A 17627-nucleotide genomic window follows, 5' to 3' on the forward strand; every position below is an offset into this window, starting at 1 on the left:
GTAGGGAAAATCTATATATGGAGCAACAGCCCAATTCCCTATTGAGATTACAGAATTTTTCTTGGGAACCCCATAAAAAATGTCCATAGGGGTATTTAAACTTGGCCCAATAGTGCATTATACACACTGACTTGGTGGAGATTTCAGTTCTGTAAGGGAACTGGTGTATCTTTCTATAGTGGCTTCAGCATAATAGACAAAAGAAAAGCATTAAGGCTGGAATAATCTGTCTCTTTAGTACCCAGAATAAACAGAGCTTTAGCCAGCTATTATTAGCCCAATACTTTCTCAGCTTCACATGGTTACTATGCCACTATAACTATGTTGATGTTTTACTGAAATAGTTATGCAGATGCAATCCTACTGTGGATGCAGCTTTCCCAGGATGAAGGCTCTTTGGATTGACGTAACTTATTACCCTTCCTTTATGGGAAATCTGCTTCACCAGTATAAGGTCCCGTATACAGCTGAGTCCATGCTAAGAGGGTTCTACTGCTTTCCTCACACCACGTTAGTGAAAGCAGTACAACTTTTGTTTGTAGGCGAAGTCCAGGAATGGATAAAGAGCAAGCTATGTGAGCACCCTCTTGCTATCTGAACTGGTGAAAAGCAGTGGTTCTATTTGGAACTTCTGTATTTTTATTTCACGTCTTAATTTTTCCTTACTTGCTACATTTATAGAGTTATGCATTTAGAGTAAGAAAATAAGTAGGAGTACTTATTAATTCATTGCTGCCCCCTGTCAGGCAGAGATAACCTTGCAGCATGTTAGCAGAACATGACATTTGAGCACTTAATCCTCTTAAGAGCATTTCAATATAAATTAGAATGTAGAAATATTAGCTATCTTTAATTAGATCAGGGGAGGAGGCACGTGTGTGTGTTAATGCGGCACATGCACACACCTAAGTCCACACAATATTTGCAGGCAGCTTGCAATTGTAACTGATGATTAAGAACACCATTTCCAGCTATGGGTGTTTCTCCTAAAAGCTTCCAAGAATTGGTTGAACACTGATAAACAGGCCAGGCAAAGCTCTGCACACTTGTTTTTTTCAACTTTAATGAGAATAATGACTCAGGCTTTGCCCAATGCTTGAACATCCATTTAAGTTACAAAATAAGTGAGGCCAATCCACAATGCTGAATGTAGAGGCCTTCTGTGTCCTCCAATTAGAAAATTACAGTGCCACTAAAATAGAGATGATGGTTCCCAGCTAGGTATTTTACCTGCCCATAGGGCTCTATAAAGTATGCATTGTGCTATACTAGGCCCTACACCACTATTTTTGGTTACACTGGGTGCATCTACACAAGACGCTGACTGTGCAGTAGCTGAAAAATACTGTGCAGTAGTGTGTTGCAGCATGGACAGTACTAATACACTACTGTGCAGTATTATTAGGCTAGTGCACAGTAGCATCCCCTAAAAGACATTTGGCAGCACTACTGTGTGATAACTTTGGTTACTGCACATTTATTTAGTACTTGGTAATACATGTAAGTACTAAATAAATGTGCAGGAATGACTGTGCAGTAGTATCTCATGTAGATGTGCCCACTGCCTCAAGAACAAGTGAAACAGCATCTGGTTGGCAGTGGATTTTTCTGCTTTCTACCCAGTTTTCCAGCAAGCCTGAATGAAATCCAGGGACAACAAAGCACTTGTTCACATTATAAATTACTGGTTCCCCTGGGATTATATCCCATCACCCGCTTCTTCCTGGCTTCTAGGCCTCTGGATGTGAAAAGGCATCCTTCTTTCATGGAGAGAGCTGCCTACAGAAGAGGTAGTGCACTTAAAGGGTGCTTTATGTGAATGAGGCCAAGTTTTGACCCATCAGGGGACGTATGACATCCCATGACTGACTGAATGAAAGCTTGAATTTTGTACTGATTGACTTGCACACCTGATTCAGGTGTTTTCCCCCTTTAAATAAAAAAAATTACTGAAGTCCGCAAGTGGTCGTATTTGAGGAAATCACAGCTAATTGTTGACAGGCGACTACACTGCTAATGGCATTACCAGACCAGGTGCTGAATGCGACTGAGGGACTCTTTTCAACCATTATCCCAAATGAATTTAAAAATCAGTATTTAACTTAGCTGCACAATGGGTGGAGACACCAAGGCACTGAGAGGTTACTGCCAGGTGTTGTAAGAATTTGGCTCTTCTGGAGGTACCTGAAGGCATTGACCAGATATTCAGAAGTGCTCAACAGCCACTTTCCAACAGAAGCTGTCTATTTGGGCACTTTGTTCTGGCATTTGGGAGCAGAGTTCTTTGGAATCTCTGGGCTTGGGTGATCTATCCAGGGACCTTGAGATACTGTCTCCATTCCTGCACTGTCATTGGACTATCACTACCATTTGGCTCCACTTGCTACAGAGCTGGGCTGCAGCCACACTCTTAAAAGTCCTAACTTGAATTCAGACACAAAGACCCCTTTTGACATAATCACACTACCACGACAGAGCAGTGCAGGTATGGAAGGGCAGTGGAGGGGTTCACAAATGTTCAAGCGGACAGAGCTGAAAGACTAGAAGGAGATGGCTATCCATTCTGCTCTGCTCCTCTAACAGAGCATGTTTCTCATCGGGCTTCCTCTGGCTGGCAGACTTCAGCTCTCTGAAACAACATTACCTTTCCAGTTCCGCATGTTATCCAAGCTCGACAAGGAGATTCTTCTTGGCACCAAGGCAGCCTGAGCCCTACAGATCCCAATATGTCCATTCTGAAGGGCCCCACTGGACAGCTCTTCTCCTCTCCGGTCTGAAAAGTGGGTTGGTTTGGGTGGTCTTGGCGGTGGTGTATTAGACAAAATATCCAGTTTGGTTATGCCATAAGGAAGCACGCTTTGGCTTTTCTCAATCTGAAAGGTTGGTGTTAAAGGAGGCCCCAGCAATGGAGAAGAGGAGGAAAAGTCATTGGATGTCCCGCTAATGTCTACACTCCTGGACAAAATCCCATGGTTTGTTGGAAGGCCCCCGTCTTGGTGCACGCTGCCACTACTAGATGGCTGCAAGTAGTGGGAAGGCTGAGACGGCAAGGAATCGACAAAAACATCATCTGAGGAGGTTTGCTCCAGGGACCTGTCAGAATTTGACCAGCTGTCGCATCTGGAAGGAATAAAAAGAAACCATGTTTTGCATCTTTCTCCTCCCGTGGCTGCAACTGAACTAGCCTGTGCTTTGATCAGTTCCAGAATACAAGAGGTGTGTACACACATGCCCACCAATTAACCATAATGCCAACAACTCAGCCCTTTGTGGCAAGCTTATTTTATTTTAAAATAATTGCTTCATGTCATTTTATTTTCTGGATAACTTACATCTCTTAAATGCACAATCTGGTCTCAGCAGACAGCTGGGATGAGGAGCTGCCTTCAATTATGCTGCTCATTTCCCCTTTCAAAAATGTGCACTGATCATTTAATTTCATTTGCCATTGCAGTGCAGCACTCCCCTCTTGCCATCCCCCCATTCCAGCACTGTTTGCACTTGCCATTCCTCATTACCAAAGGACCGTTTGTGACCAGGAGCCCATTCATCGGGGGACACATCCAGTTCTATTCCTTCTTTGCAACAGATGCTGCGCAAAGGCTGGGGGTGTCTGGAAGAGTGCCATGCAGTGGTGTCACCTCCTCATGCTGTGCTACATGTGGGGAACCCAGGTGAAGCCAGAAGACCCACCACTGGGAGGAATCTCCCCTCCAACTGCAGCAGGGCAGGGCAGGCTGCATAAGGCTTGCATAGCCAACTAACTCCTTACTTGACACCCAAGGCCAGGTCCTTGGCTTGGGTTTCTGGGATATGGTCTTATACCTCCAGTCCTAAGTAATGCTATTTACCCGCTCACACAAGGGACAGTGCACATTAGCTCAGTGTAACCCTGCTCATTTGATTATCCCTTGTATTTACTAAACTTTTGTTTGGTAACCAGGTAACAGTCTATAGGGGCAGATGTAATGCCCAATCTTGTTTTCACTGAAGTTAGTGGGAGTATCAAAGGCAGCAGAAATGACCCCAGAATGTCTGGTAGGACATAAAGGGAGGACAATCCTGAAGTCATGTCACTACTGGGTTTTAAACCTTAATGTTGTAGCTTTTTACATTTTTAGAAGAGAAAAATCAAAGAAGGTCTAGTCCCAAGGGGCCCTCAAGGTCTTATTTCAATACCAAGTAGGCTTTCATATTGCCCATGCAAAAATCAGAGGAACTTTCAAAAGTGTAAGTGGAGGAATGAGAAGGCCTCTTGGCTAATGTCTCTACCTTCAGAGGCCGAGGCCTCCACCTACTGGGATTCCTCCTACTCCTGCCCTCAAGCACACAATGGTCTGGATCCCAACCCAACCTTGATGGGTGGCTAAGTGGTAGACACATGAAATGGCTGCAGAGGTCAGGGAGGCAGTTTTTATTGCCAACGTACCTGTTATGGCTGAGCTTGCCTGACTCACAGTTTGAGAGGAAGAGGTAATCGGGGAGGAAGACTGACTCCGACTCACTCCTGGTCTCTTCAGCGGCAGACGCATCAGTGGTCGCGTTATCCACAGAGAAGGAAGGGTCTGTGATCCGAGAGGCGTGGGTGGAGACAGCTGGCGAGGGCTGAGGGGATGAGGTGGTGTGAGACAGGCTCTCCACAGAATCTGCAAGACAGCAGGAGTCCACCTGGTGATGGATTTGCCCCTGGAGAGTCTGCACACCCACCCGCTGTGAGCTAGCACTGAGCAGAGCCTGCTCCCGTCAGGTGTTTACACTGAGTGGGAACATTGCTTCCCTGCCCCATAAACAGCGTCTGAGGAAAGAGGCCAAGACATTAACTAACCCAACGTTCCAAGAAGTAAAGTGTTTACTTAGTAGGAGACATTGTGGTCCAAGAAAATCTGCAGCCAAAACACTGCTCACAAACCCTTTAGGTGGACTTTAAAACCAGCCCTGCATGACACAAAGAGCGAACGTGGTTAGTGAGCAAGTGGATCCAGACTGGGACACGGATCCTAACACCTTCAGCCCTGAAATACTTCAGTTAATGTTCAGCACTTGGAAGCCCCCTAGGAAAATGTCAGCGCTCCTCCTCCTAGCACCTCATCCTTTATTACCTTTCTGGCTCCTGAGGTTGGACAATAATGCTCACTGCACTGTTCCCTGCTGGGGAGTGTACACAAGTGCATGACACTGAAGCCATTTCAAAGAACCTTGTGAGTGCAGGTTTTTCCTAGGCCTGAGTATGGTCCACACCTTGCAGACCCATTGTGGTCTGGAGGGAGCATCACTAAGTTGGTGACTGACCTGCAACAGAAATTCAGGTCTTAACATGCCTGAACTCTAAGGGGATATGGATCCTGATTTCAGATATGGATCCTTTTCTCTGGTCTAGGCTGAACTGGAGCCACCCCCCGAGTGGAGCATCCCTGAACTATGGGAAAATCAGGTTCCAAACTTCATGGCTTGGACCCATTTCCTTGAAATCCTGAAACCCAGCCTTTCCAGTGGCCTTGGTTGCAGCACTCATCTCTCAGGTGGGTGAGAAAACCAACAGCTTTCTCTGAGGAAGGTACCTACATGAAACAGTTTGCTTTGTCGAGAACTTTTCAGCACACATCAAGAAAAATGAGATCCCCTTTACATTCACAGAGGCAGAAGCATGGTTTCTCTCCACTCTCCTCAGAGGATGAAGCCACCTTTTAGTTTTTGCTTTGAGGATAGCCAGATTTTCTGCACTTCAGAATCAATCTGATGTTTCTTCCTTCTGTTGGCTAAAGCCTACGTAGGCAAGAAACATGTTTCCGTCCAAACCAGAGGACTTGGAAACAATCTACGTAAAGAGGAGATTTCTTCCACAGGTCTCCGGGAAGTTGGAGTCTAAATAACTGATGCTCGCAGCAGCAGTTGGCTGAGTACAGAACATGCCAAGCAAACTTCACAGCTTTGAATGGGAAAAGTCCTAGTCTGCAAAGGTCTGAAGCCAAGGCTAAATTGCTGGATACAATATATGTTAACCTCCCATTTCTGAGACCCTACATAGCCTGGCACTGAAGGGAGGGTACTTGCTCTTCAGCAACTGCTGGGAAAACAGAAAGCTGATACCCAACAACAGGACAATGACTTATAGTTTGGTTGGATGCTGTCACCTTTGGTCTGCCAGTGTGTTGTGCTTGTGTGTTCCCTGTCTGACCCCATGCTCTTGACCCCGATTCAAGAGCATGATGCAACCCATTTTGGGCCAGGTCTCACTACATCACGGTTCTCCTTGGTGTGTGGGGATAAGAAAGTGGTGCATTAGGAAGATGATTTTGGCCCTTGCCCTAAACTTTTCAGAAACAAGAACAGGTAGAACGGAAGCAGAGCTGTAGCCAGGCATTTTGGCGCCCAGTGCAGGTCACATTCAGCGCACCCCCCTACAGGCTACTACGTAATACCATGTCACATTATGCATTATTGTTGACTTTTTTTGGAAGAAAGACACTTGTATGGTATCATATGGGAATAACTTCAGTACATACATACAGATATGTGTATAGCACAAGACACAAACAAGATACACTACATGCAAACGAGACAAGGCACGGGAGGTACTGCTTCAAGATGTCTGCAAAAGTTAAGCAGTAAGTGAAGAAACACAGTATACATCTGCTGCAATGTATGTCAATGCTAAGCAGCTAAGTATAAAACTGTAAACATCTCCCTACATGGTGGAAAACAACTGTCTTCTAAGGAGCAATTGTCCAATACAGGATTTTCTGAGAATTTGGGAATTTTATTTTTAAAAGTCTAGGTTCAAAACTATGTCCACATACTCTGATTCTCATCAGCAAATTTATGTCATAAGCTATGCAGCTTTACTTTTCATATGGTAACATAATGAAACTAAATGTTAGGGGAATTTTGCACGTTGCTTCATTTTGGCTACTGAACTTTCCCAAACCCAGATTCAATTGGCAAAGTTAGACTTATGCTGGAAGTGGGTTGTCATCTGACCACCTTGCTGGGGTCATTTGACCTCAGCAGTCTTTTCTGTCTTGGGGCAGGGGGGCTGGGCCTGCTGATCTTATGAGGTCCCTTCCAATCCCTAACTTCTATGAATCTATGACTAAATCAGAAATGTCAAGCAGTTTGTGTGGAGAAGGAGGGCACCGGTCATGCTGGCTCTGGCATGTGAAACAAGCCATCTTGCACTTGAATGTACTTAATATAACATCTCTCTTTTGTGAAAGTCACTACATTCTGGCTGTTTAAAATGATATGTCACTTTTTGTGACAAAGCATTATTTCCAAGGATTTGGCTCCAGGTGCTGGTGCACTGCGGGCACTACCCTTGCTACCATCTCGGGTGGAGAGGAGACCTGCTCTTTTGTGGCCCCTCACAGCCCCCACTCAAGTCAAAGGTGAGGTCCAGTCTAGCAGGACAACTCTCCATTGGCCATGCAATGCAATCAGAGCCACACAACCAGCTGGAAGGGAAAGGAGAAAACCTGGCCCTTTCATTTCAAAGGTGCGAGATCTGGATTAGAGCCTCTGTCCCTCTCTCTCACCCTCAGACACAGCGATGTTTGTGTTGAACAGCCTGGCTATGCCTGAACGTGGAAGTTAGTCGGTTAGGACAAACAACGGCGAGCGAGTTGAATCACAGCTCCAAGTGCAGCCTCCTCCACCGCAGACTCTGGAGGAGTTTAGATTTCAGTCTGGATCCTGATCTGCATTTCAGACCTGTTTCTTGCTGAGCCGCCTTGGAACGGTCACAGTAAGTTCCTGTGAAAGTCTTACAAAACAGGTCCCCAGAGATGCCGGCCCGTTTCCTCCCTCCTCCTCCCAGCGAGCTGAGCCCAAAGATCCGGCATATGGGAACTTCTTAGAGCACGAGAAAAAAACCCTAAAAACTTAGGGAAGCCAGGAAGGGCTTTGTAGGAAGAATGATCCTTTTTTCCTACCCAGTTTTGAGCTCAGTCTGGAACTGGGCTTCGACTGAGCTACTGATGAATCCAAAGCGACTCCTGCCATACTGCGCTGCTCCAGAACAGCCACCAGGTGGGGCACATCTTGTTCCTCTGCCAACTGCTTTTGCCATTGCGGCTCTGATGTTATCAGCAGGTATTTACCCCTCAGGACATTTCTTAAGCCTACACGTGTCGTAAATCAAAACAACTAAATCCTATCAAGAATACCACCTGCCACTTGTTAATGCAGAGCTGTACAGAAAGGCTTTGGCGGTACCAAGCAGTGGCAAATCCGGATGAGGCTCTAGCAAGCTCAATGATTTCCAAGTTTTGATTCCAGAATCTGCTGGACTCCTGAAACATCTCACCGACTATCAAAGTAGAGGTGCACCTTGTAGGCTACCTATCCTCAGATTAACATGGCCAACTACCTCTAACTATCAAAGCATGCACTGTGAGTCAGATCCCAGTCTCTTGACTCAGGGTTTATTCAGGCCTCGTAGGGCACAAATCCAATGCGAGTCCATGTCCTTGGGATATATCTGCTTCATGTTTCTACTCTGAATGCTGTAAGCACCGTGCCAAATGTTGAGAGGTGCACTGCATATATGTATAAATAAATGAATATGAACTGAGTAAGGATTTCAAGATGTGTCCCAGCTTACCTTAATGTTGCATTAAAAAGTACCCTTGCACTTTCAATCTTTACAAAAGCAAAACAAAAAAACCAAACCAAACCAAACTTGGCTCCTTACATATTTCCCACACCATCACAACTACAACAGCACTCCAATCCTGTATAATGAGCACAGACTTGTAATCTGAGTCAGCTCTTCAGTGGTGTTAATGTTGGATAACTTTGTGGTCTTTCAAGTCTAAGCTGATATGCGACTATAAAAAGCCATCCATTTAGATCCGGTAATACCAAGGAGTTCCTTAATTTTTCCTTCCCTAGTTTGCTTGAGGAGCAAGATAATAGTGTAAATAAGGGCAGCAAAATCTGGGCTAGAGTAATCAATTTAGTAATATCTGCAAAGGAGGATGATCTTCATATAAAGAACAATTTTATATTTTTCTCAAGTACATTGACTGACAGCTGCCTCTGGGGCCAATTCTATATACACTAGTGGGTTCAGGCCTCAATTAAGCCAGACATTTAAGCTTTATATTCCTGCCTATTCACCTTTACATGCATTTAAATGTTTTGCTGAATCTGTGCTTAAAGTGCTTTCAGCAGTGCTGTTCACAGCAGCAAGCTTTACAGCTGAAAGGAAGTGTTTTCAGCCTCTGGTCCTTAGGGTGTGTAAGGTTTGAAGTGTGGCATTGATGGACTGAAGAATTACAAACAAGGAAAACAACATTTCCTGATGCCTTACCACTGAGACCCACTTTGCTGACTCCAGCAACTGCTATGCACTTTTTGGATTCAGAGAACCGCTCCCTAAACTGAGGAAACTCAAACTGGGTGAATTATGTTGTGATCTTGGAGAAACATGTAAACATTATTGTAATCACAATGCACTAGATAGAAGCATTAATGGCATTCTGGATTATCAGTGTAAACGCAGAGCCTACTCCAAGTGTCAGTCACAACACTGAGCCTCAGATTTACCAGGCTAGGAAAGATGGTTAGTCACAGGGTTCATTGTAACAACGAGGAGAACACAGACTTGCCTTCTTTTAACATCTACAGCCATTTCCCAGTAGAACAGGTCAGTTTTTGCAAGCTTTGCTGGTAATAGAATCAGTGTGCATTAAAGTTGCACTGCAGCAGCTGGGGAGAATAAATTATGCATGTCCATTTTCTACAGAAGAGAATGCAGAGAGAATAGGGTTGATGCTGCTTTTCGTCCTCGCTCCTCACCCCAGCAAGACACTGGGCGGCACTGGCTGCCAAATCACTAGTGCACGTGGCACTAGGCAGCACAAAGGAAAGCCTTAGGGCTCCAGAATCCCACTGGAGGGGAGGACTCTGTACATCACAAAGGGATGGTATTACTTCATAGCTGTTCTGAGGAATTTAGGAGCAAAGTGATGGGCAGCAGATGCTGGAAACTGAGCTTCCCTAGTGGTGGGGTTTCCTCCCACTAGACATGCAGAACTCACCTAAATGGAGGCTCTTCACCTACCTTTTGGTGGTTCAAATCCACTCTAGAGAATGAAACAATGGTTGGGGAGGTAGGTGGTGAAATGACCAGAGAGGTTCAGTTCAGCTCCATGTAGGTGGCTGCTGACATCAAAATGCACCCCACCAACTGGGTGCCATGTGGGCAGCATCACCAGGGAATCCCAGGGTTGAATGGTTAAGGAGATGAAAGCCCCCCCTTTTTCCTCTCATGTCAAAGGCAAGACTGTGGCATTAAACAGTGGGCCTCCATCAGACCACCTAGGAGGAACTCAGGCAGGGACGCCCTGTACCACAGTAGGAGCAAACAAAGGAAGAAGTCCCCTTATGCTCTAGTGAAGGCTCACCCCAGTCTTTACATGTGCCCTGCACCCCCCCACCACAAGGGCTAGAGACTATCTAAGCCAGTGTGGGTAAACTTGCTGTGCTGCTGCCCATGCTGCCATGTGCTGCTCCATGGACGGACATGTTCTCCAGGGCTGCCACTTTGCCTAAGCACTAAACTTACATGAAAAAAGAAATGAAAGCCAAGGCCCAAGAGGGAAAGCCCTGAGATGCAAGCTAGCATCGCATGACAGAGGACAGCCCCTGCAGGGAGGCATCCTGAACAGGAGAATGCAAGGTGGGAGCTGGAGCAGGGAGGAGCTGCCTCCTCTTTCAGGGGTCCCCAGCACTTCTGAAGACTTGCCTCAGAGCGAACAGTCTGTTTTAACCCAAAGAGAATCGACCGCTAAAGCAACAGCTGTATTATCAAGAAACCAGTCAAGCCACATGCCATAGATAGCGGGTGGGCTTATATGTTTCCAGGAAAGGGTTGAGATCCACTAGGAAGCCTGTAGTCAGCAGACTTGCTGGGGAAGAACATGAGGCCACTCCAGTAGAAATCCACTTGCTGACTGAGCATATCCTAACTCAGGAACACTTGCTGAGGACTCTCCTGATCCACTGCTGACCAGCACCCTGCCACTGATGAACTTAGCTTTTCATCTCTCAGACACTAACAGGTCAGCTCTCACCTCTCCCACAGCACTTTGCTTTCCACTTGCCAACATGACTCCAAAACACAGGCTAGGTGCGAGCTCCTGTCTACTTCCCAGCCCTGAAACAAGAGGGAAGCCAGTAGTGATCTTTGAAGTGCTTCAGATACAGCAACTACCACTACTGCTCTCTCTCAGATGGAGGGACTGAGCGAACAGGGTAAGCTTTCAGGGTCCTGGTCAGAGGCCGGGTACGACTCTGGGGTTCCTGGCTCCCAGTGCCATGCTCTTTTCTCAAGAAATTCACTTAATATTTTTCAGAGCCTGATCCCTGCAGTGGAAATTTGTATGGGCTTTATTAGCTTGAATGAAAATGACATCTCCCCTGTTCTGATCATCAGCTATTACTGAAAATGAGACCCAGACTAAGATACATATGCGTTAAGTGAAATTCAATTACTGGATTTGGCAGTTGCAATTCCAGAAATCAAAATGCAAGGTCACAGATCCCTTGGGAAGAGAGAAAGCCCATGCCCCTAGACACACACTAATAATGATAATGGCCCTGTTAGTAACTGATTAATTCCACAGATATTGGAAAGGAGGAAGGTCTTTGGGACAAAAGGTGCTAGGGAACAAGACACAGAGATGTTTGGGTGAAGAGTGGGTGAAAGAGGCTGGCATAACTGGAAGGGCTGAGGAAGCAGGCACAATGCTGCGAGGCATAAAAGAAGCCAAACTTATGAAGGCCTTGAAGATTATTGTACCTGATGCAGCAGAATAGAGCAAGTTGCTGGGAGAGTTCAAAGGAGGAAATGGTATAGTCTAAAGAAGGGCAAAAAAAAAAGGATCTCAGCAGCTGTGTTTTGTCTGGATTGGAAAGTGCTCATGTAACAGCCAGGTGCTCAGAGGGGAGGAGGCTCCAGTAACAAAGACTGGAAATAATAGTACTTCTTTACAATGAAGACATAATCTAAAAGGTTTGTTCTCAGCTTGGCATAGCAGCTCAGACCACAGACCATGGGGGAGGCTAAAGATGGGGCAGGCTACTAGCCTGAGTTGCTTTCTTTATTCTGCTGTTTTAACTGAAGTTTGCTACTTCAGGTTCACTATCCGCAGTTAGGAACACACCTATGTTCTGCAGTGAAGACACAGCTGGGGAGAAGGGGAGAAGAGAGGAGAACCCATTGAATGAGATACTGACATCTCTGGTGGCTTCTTCACTGATGGATCCAAAGATGTACATAAGGAGAGCATGGGCAAGGGTCATGAAAACCATGGGAAAAGGTTTCATGAAGGGTCAAAGGTTGCAGAGAGGTGATGGAAGTAGTGGCTGGAAGCCTGGAACAGTGACCCTGGGATTTGGCAGGGGACAGTGTGTCAGGATCCAGTCCTGCTGCAAACCTTTGATACAATGGAATAACTGGAAGGGAAGAGCTGGATGAGCAATGGCTCCTCAAATTTACCACCTCCATGTCCTGTCAACACAGTATCATTGGTGTAACCACTGAACCAGTGTGTGCCTGGCATTTTACAGTCCCTCAGGGGTCACAAATGTGGGAGTACAACTGTTCACATCAAGCCAGGCCCATCACGCTAGACTCCATGGATCCTGGGCTCCATACTGCTGACAAGCAGGTGGGGTTATGGGGTAAGATGGAAAAGGTAGCACAGGGACTTCTGGACACTTTGGGGCCTGGGCTTGGAGCAGATCATTCCCCTTGGTCTTCAGGTGGTGCCAGGGGTGTGTGGAGGGACTTGATGAGGGAACTGGGGAAGAAAGGTCCCTCCTGGGTTGAGTTGCTGACTGCCAAGATGCAGCCAGGGGGAGTTCTAATGAAGAGTTATAATACTTCAAAGTAGGGCTTCAAAAGGAAATAACCTTCCCAGCAACCTCCCCAATCTACAGTCAGTTGCTCCGATCACCCATCCTGTCAGCTTGCCAGTGGGATAGGGTGTGTGGAGAGTCACACTAGTCTCTCTGCTGCCCGGACCCCTCTTCTTCTTCTCCCCTGCACGTGCTTCTCTACGCCTTGTCTCCTTCCTTCCCCAGCCATTTGGTCTAATCCTATGCTTGATTCTCTGGATGGCAGTTTTGTGCTTTGACCTCCTCTCCTGCCAATGTTTAGTGCCAGTGCCAGTCTTCTCCTCCCATCCTGCAGCATGAACACCTAATCAGGTCCCAGTTGTTCCCATCTGCAGTTCTTTGCCTGGGGCCCTGTAAAAGCAGCTGGAAATTAAGAAAAGTATCAGCACCACGTGAGCAACTGGCTGCAGCTCTATGGATCCCAAGCAAGTGTGCTGCAGGCCTGAGGTTGGCAATCGCAGAGCAAGGATGAGTCGGCAGCATCAGGTGCCCTTTCTCTGGGGAGAAGTCTGCAGTGTAGGATCCAAAGGGACTTGATCTGAGAGTTTCAATCTGCCCCATCCACTGCTGCCCATGTGCCCTGTCCACACTGAGCAGGTGTGTTTCCATGAGGTCCTGCTCTGTGTGGACCCTACACCCCCTGCCCACCTTAGGTAGCATGGAAACAGCAGCTCCCCAAGGACTTCTGTCCTGGGCTTCTCACTTGAGCCAGGGGTGGGAGCAGACTGTAAAAGAGAGGAGGTGGAGACATGCTGGTGAGGATTTTCTCAGCTCCCGCTGGAGGCCACTGGAGCAGAAAGGGACATGAAGGTAGTAGACAACAGAGGACTGCAGTTCCCTCCATGGTTGCCAATTACTAGTGTAACCAGCCAGCAGCTTGGTTTTGTGTCACTTGAAGGCTGTGGCCTGAATATCCTTGTCTGACAGCTACGCACACAGGTGCTTCCTGCCATCTGTTGGGAACGTACAATTCTCTTCTCTTTGCCGTCCTCTCTCTGTGTTGACTGAAAACAGTTGCTTTGGGGCAGGCAGCATGGAGGTGCATACGTCCATTCAGGTCTGTCAAACTGTGGCTGTATCAATGCCAAATTAGAGGCTTTTTTTGAGCACTGGAGCTGGGTTGCTAATCCTGTCTCTCTTCCATTTGAAGGACCTAATTCTAAGATGAAGTACCCCGGGCATATCACGGAGTCACTGGGTAAACCTGCTACCACACATTTGCACACGGCATCTGAGTTTAGGCTCCAGTTGTCAAATCACAAGCAAATTAAAAAAATACACAGGTTAAAAGTGATCAGGTTCATTGTGCTATATTGGTTTTGAGATGTATTTTCAATATGCTGAAAAGCTGCTTAAAATTTCCCATGATTGACAAGCCTTTCATTTGATGATTCACTTCAGGGAATTTTTTTTAAACACACCAGCATGCAAATCAAAAAGCCCATGGCTTTAATAGTGCTACTTCTCTACTAATGCTCATTTTTAACAGAAATGTGTTTAAACTTGGGGGATTTAGGTGTTTCTCACAAGCAGAAAGCAATTAGCAGCTGTTTAAAATGCTGATGTACCATCTATGCAACTTAATAGACTTGGAGGTAAATCAGATAAGAATCCTTGCCTCTGCTCTTCTCCAGGCCTCCTTAGGGACTATAAGATAAACAAGAGTATTCCCACGAATATCGGGGAGGATTGCACTCGGAGCTCTGGAAACAGGGAAGGAGTGTCAGTATGAAACATTCAGGGCCTGTCTATGTTAGGGACATTTGCAGAGGTGTAAATGCAAATTCAAAAACTGCATGAAGCTACACTAATTTAAGGCTCTCAAACTAGTGTAAGAGTGTACATATAAAAGGACTGCATTGGTTTAACTTAGACAGTTTAAGTCTTATCTATAATAGGAAGGTTTTGCAAGTATAGTTGACCTGGCATAATAGATCTAGCAAGCTCTAGTGCAGACACTGTTGTACTGGTATAAAATTACTTTCACTGTTTCCCTGATTGGCATAAGCAGTCTAAACATAGAAAGTTGCCTGGTAGAAGCACAGCTCAGAAAGCACCTGGCACTTTGGCATACTCCACCAGCAAAGCCCTTCTTGTATAAATACAGCAATACAGGCAAAGCTGCACTTTATGCTACTGCAGAAAAGCTGCTTTCAGGAGTGAAGCAAGTTGGGCCAATAAAAGTGCTGGTTTGCTGGTATAACAGCCTATATTAGACACTTGTGCTGACCCAGCCATGTCAGTCAGGGTCCACGCTTCTTCACCACTCCTTCCACTAAAGTGGTGCCAATAGACATCTGATAGTTATGAGTAGTGCTTTCAAGTGTAAACCTGATTAAGTTAAGCCTGGACAAAAACTGTGCCAGGAAAAGGCACTGGCATTGATCAGGCATTAGCTGTGAAAGCTTCCTCACTTCAGGCAATATCTATTGCCTTTGTTAAAGGAACACTTCCAATAGCAATGAGAAGCCCCTTTGAACTAAAGGCAGACAAGGTTCTTTGGGTGAATCTGACATCTTTTATTAGATCAACTGAAATAGTTGGAAAAAAAATTTAAACAAGCTTTTGGGTTTAAAAACACTTTGTCAGGCTGAGGATGTTCCTGCAGTTGGTGTGTGCTCTTCCTGGATGGAATGAAGAGTAAAGAAGCCAGAGGCTGGGCTCCTGTGCATACAAGATATCCAATTCACCCAAAGAACCTTGTCTGCCTATGTCCTTAGACCAACACAGCTACAACCTACACCCCTTTGAACTAAATACATCTCAAACCAAAGTTCCCTGTCTCCATTATTAGACTACCAATCCCATAAATTGGTTGGCATAGTGGTGGTGGCAGATTCCTTTAGAGGATAGATGGTGTATGTTGGAAGAAGGGGTCTTCTGCTGGCTTTACTACATCACCTCCCAAAATGACAAAAGCTGTGATGGCAGAAGCCCCCTTCTCTTGGCCCAGGCGAATCCAGATGGATGGTCCTGTTGGCATAACAATGTTTGTTGAAGGGTATGATCTTTTTTCTGGAAAAACTTTGTAGCACAGACCAGACCCTAGCTTCTGTGGGCCTCATACTGGCATTCTTATCTGCCTATCTGTTTGTCTTCTCCTGGCTTGTTCCACAAGAAAAAAAACCATTCCCTTTGGCTGCTTTGGGAAAGATTTATGCTTGTTTTAAAATTTGTGATGAAATCCATTTATAAAGTAGTAACACAGCAAGCCAGGAGCAAAACATCACAGTTTCAGCAAGGCTGACAGAAATGGCCAACACATTTCTGGACCATCCCCTCACTACAGTCACTAGTTCAGGTGTGCTAGTGACTGGTTTCTTAAGGCTCCTGGGTTACATTGCAGATGTCTAAATTCTAGTTTGCTATTTGTATTCACTATTCTACTGGAGTTACTCATTGGTACATACCAAACATGCTAACAGGTTCTTCTGGTAGTCTTTCAGCTGAATGCCACAACAGAAGGCATCAAGGTATCTCTCTCCACTCCTTTCCAGTTCTCTCCAGAATAAACGAATGGGGAAAAGATTAAAATATCAAAAGCACTGGAATAGGTTAAAAGGGACCATGTCAGCAAGGTCATCTGCCTTCTTCTAGGTTAATGCCAGGAGCTTGGGGAATAAGCAGGAGGAGCTCATCCTCATGCTCAGTGCAAACAATTACGATGTCATAGGGATAACGGAGACCTGGTGGGACTCCACCCATGACTGGACCACGGGGATAGATGGCTATACCCTGTACAGGAGGGATCGTGTAGAGAAAAGGGGCGGGGGGGTAGCTCTCTATGTTAAGGAAAGCTACACGTCCCTGCAAACCAATATTGGCAACCAGGGTGGACGGCTGGAGACCCTCTGGGTTAAAATCCGTGGGGAACACGGCACAGGGGACACAATGGTGGGAGTCTATTACAGACCTCCCACCCAAAGTCCTGAGCTTGACCAGGAGTTTGCCCAGGAACTGGCTGAGGCAGCTTGCTCCAGGACCATGGTTGTCATGGGTGACTTCAATTACCCAGACATCCCGTGGGAGGATCGCTCAGCAAAATCTGAGCGGTCGCAGAGCTTCCTCTCGTGCGTGGATGACCTCTACCTGACTCAAGAAGTCTATGGGCCAACGAGAGGCAAAGCGCTGCTCAACCTGGTACTGGCTACTGGGGATGACCTAGTCGGCGACCTAGTGATCGATGGGAAGCGGGGTGACAGCGACCACGAGCTGATCACCTTCACCATCCGCCGGAAAGCTGGCAAGTCGGTCAGCAACACGCAAGTCCTTGACTTCAGGAAAGCCGACTTTGACAAGCTCAGGAGGCTTGTCAGTGAGACCCTAAGGGACCGTGACCACAGGGAGAGGGGAGTTCAAGAGGAGTGGTTGCTCCTCAAGGGAGCGATCCTCAATGCACAAACTAAGTCTATTCCATCTCGGAGGAAAGGCAGCAAGAGGGCACAGCAGCCCCCCTGGCTCTCCAGGGACCTAGCAGATCTCCTGAGGCTAAAAAGAAAGGCCTACAAAGGATGGAGGATGGGAGTCACCTCCAAGGAGGATTATTCTGCACTGGTCCGGTCCTGTAGGGAGCAGACCAGGAAAGCCAAGGCTGCAACTGAACTCCAGCTAGCTTTGAGCATCAAGGACAATAAGAAGTCCTTTTTCAGATATGTGGGGAGCCGGAGGAAAAGCAGGGGCAACATTGGACCCCTGCTGACCCAGATGGGGCAACTGACAACTGA

The 17627-nt window shown here is 46.3% G+C and overlaps 1 protein-coding gene across 1 annotated transcript in view; it reads right to left on the reverse strand.

Moving 5' to 3' along the window:
- GAB3 (GRB2 associated binding protein 3) overlaps positions 1–17627 on the reverse strand; it is a 37532-nt gene that overhangs the window by 15519 nt on the left and 4386 nt on the right. The window contains exons 3-4 of the mRNA XM_025215406.1: positions 4430–4646; positions 2645–3120 (exon numbers count right to left, since the gene is read on the reverse strand). Coding sequence (XP_025071191.1) covers positions 2645–3120; positions 4430–4646 — 693 coding nt within the window. The remainder of the gene's footprint in view (positions 1–2644; positions 3121–4429; positions 4647–17627) is intronic.

Source organism: Alligator sinensis, unplaced genomic scaffold (genome assembly GCF_000455745.1).
Source record: "Alligator sinensis unplaced genomic scaffold, ASM45574v1 scaffold646_1, whole genome shotgun sequence".
NCBI classification, from domain to species: Eukaryota; Metazoa; Chordata; order Crocodylia; family Alligatoridae; genus Alligator; species Alligator sinensis.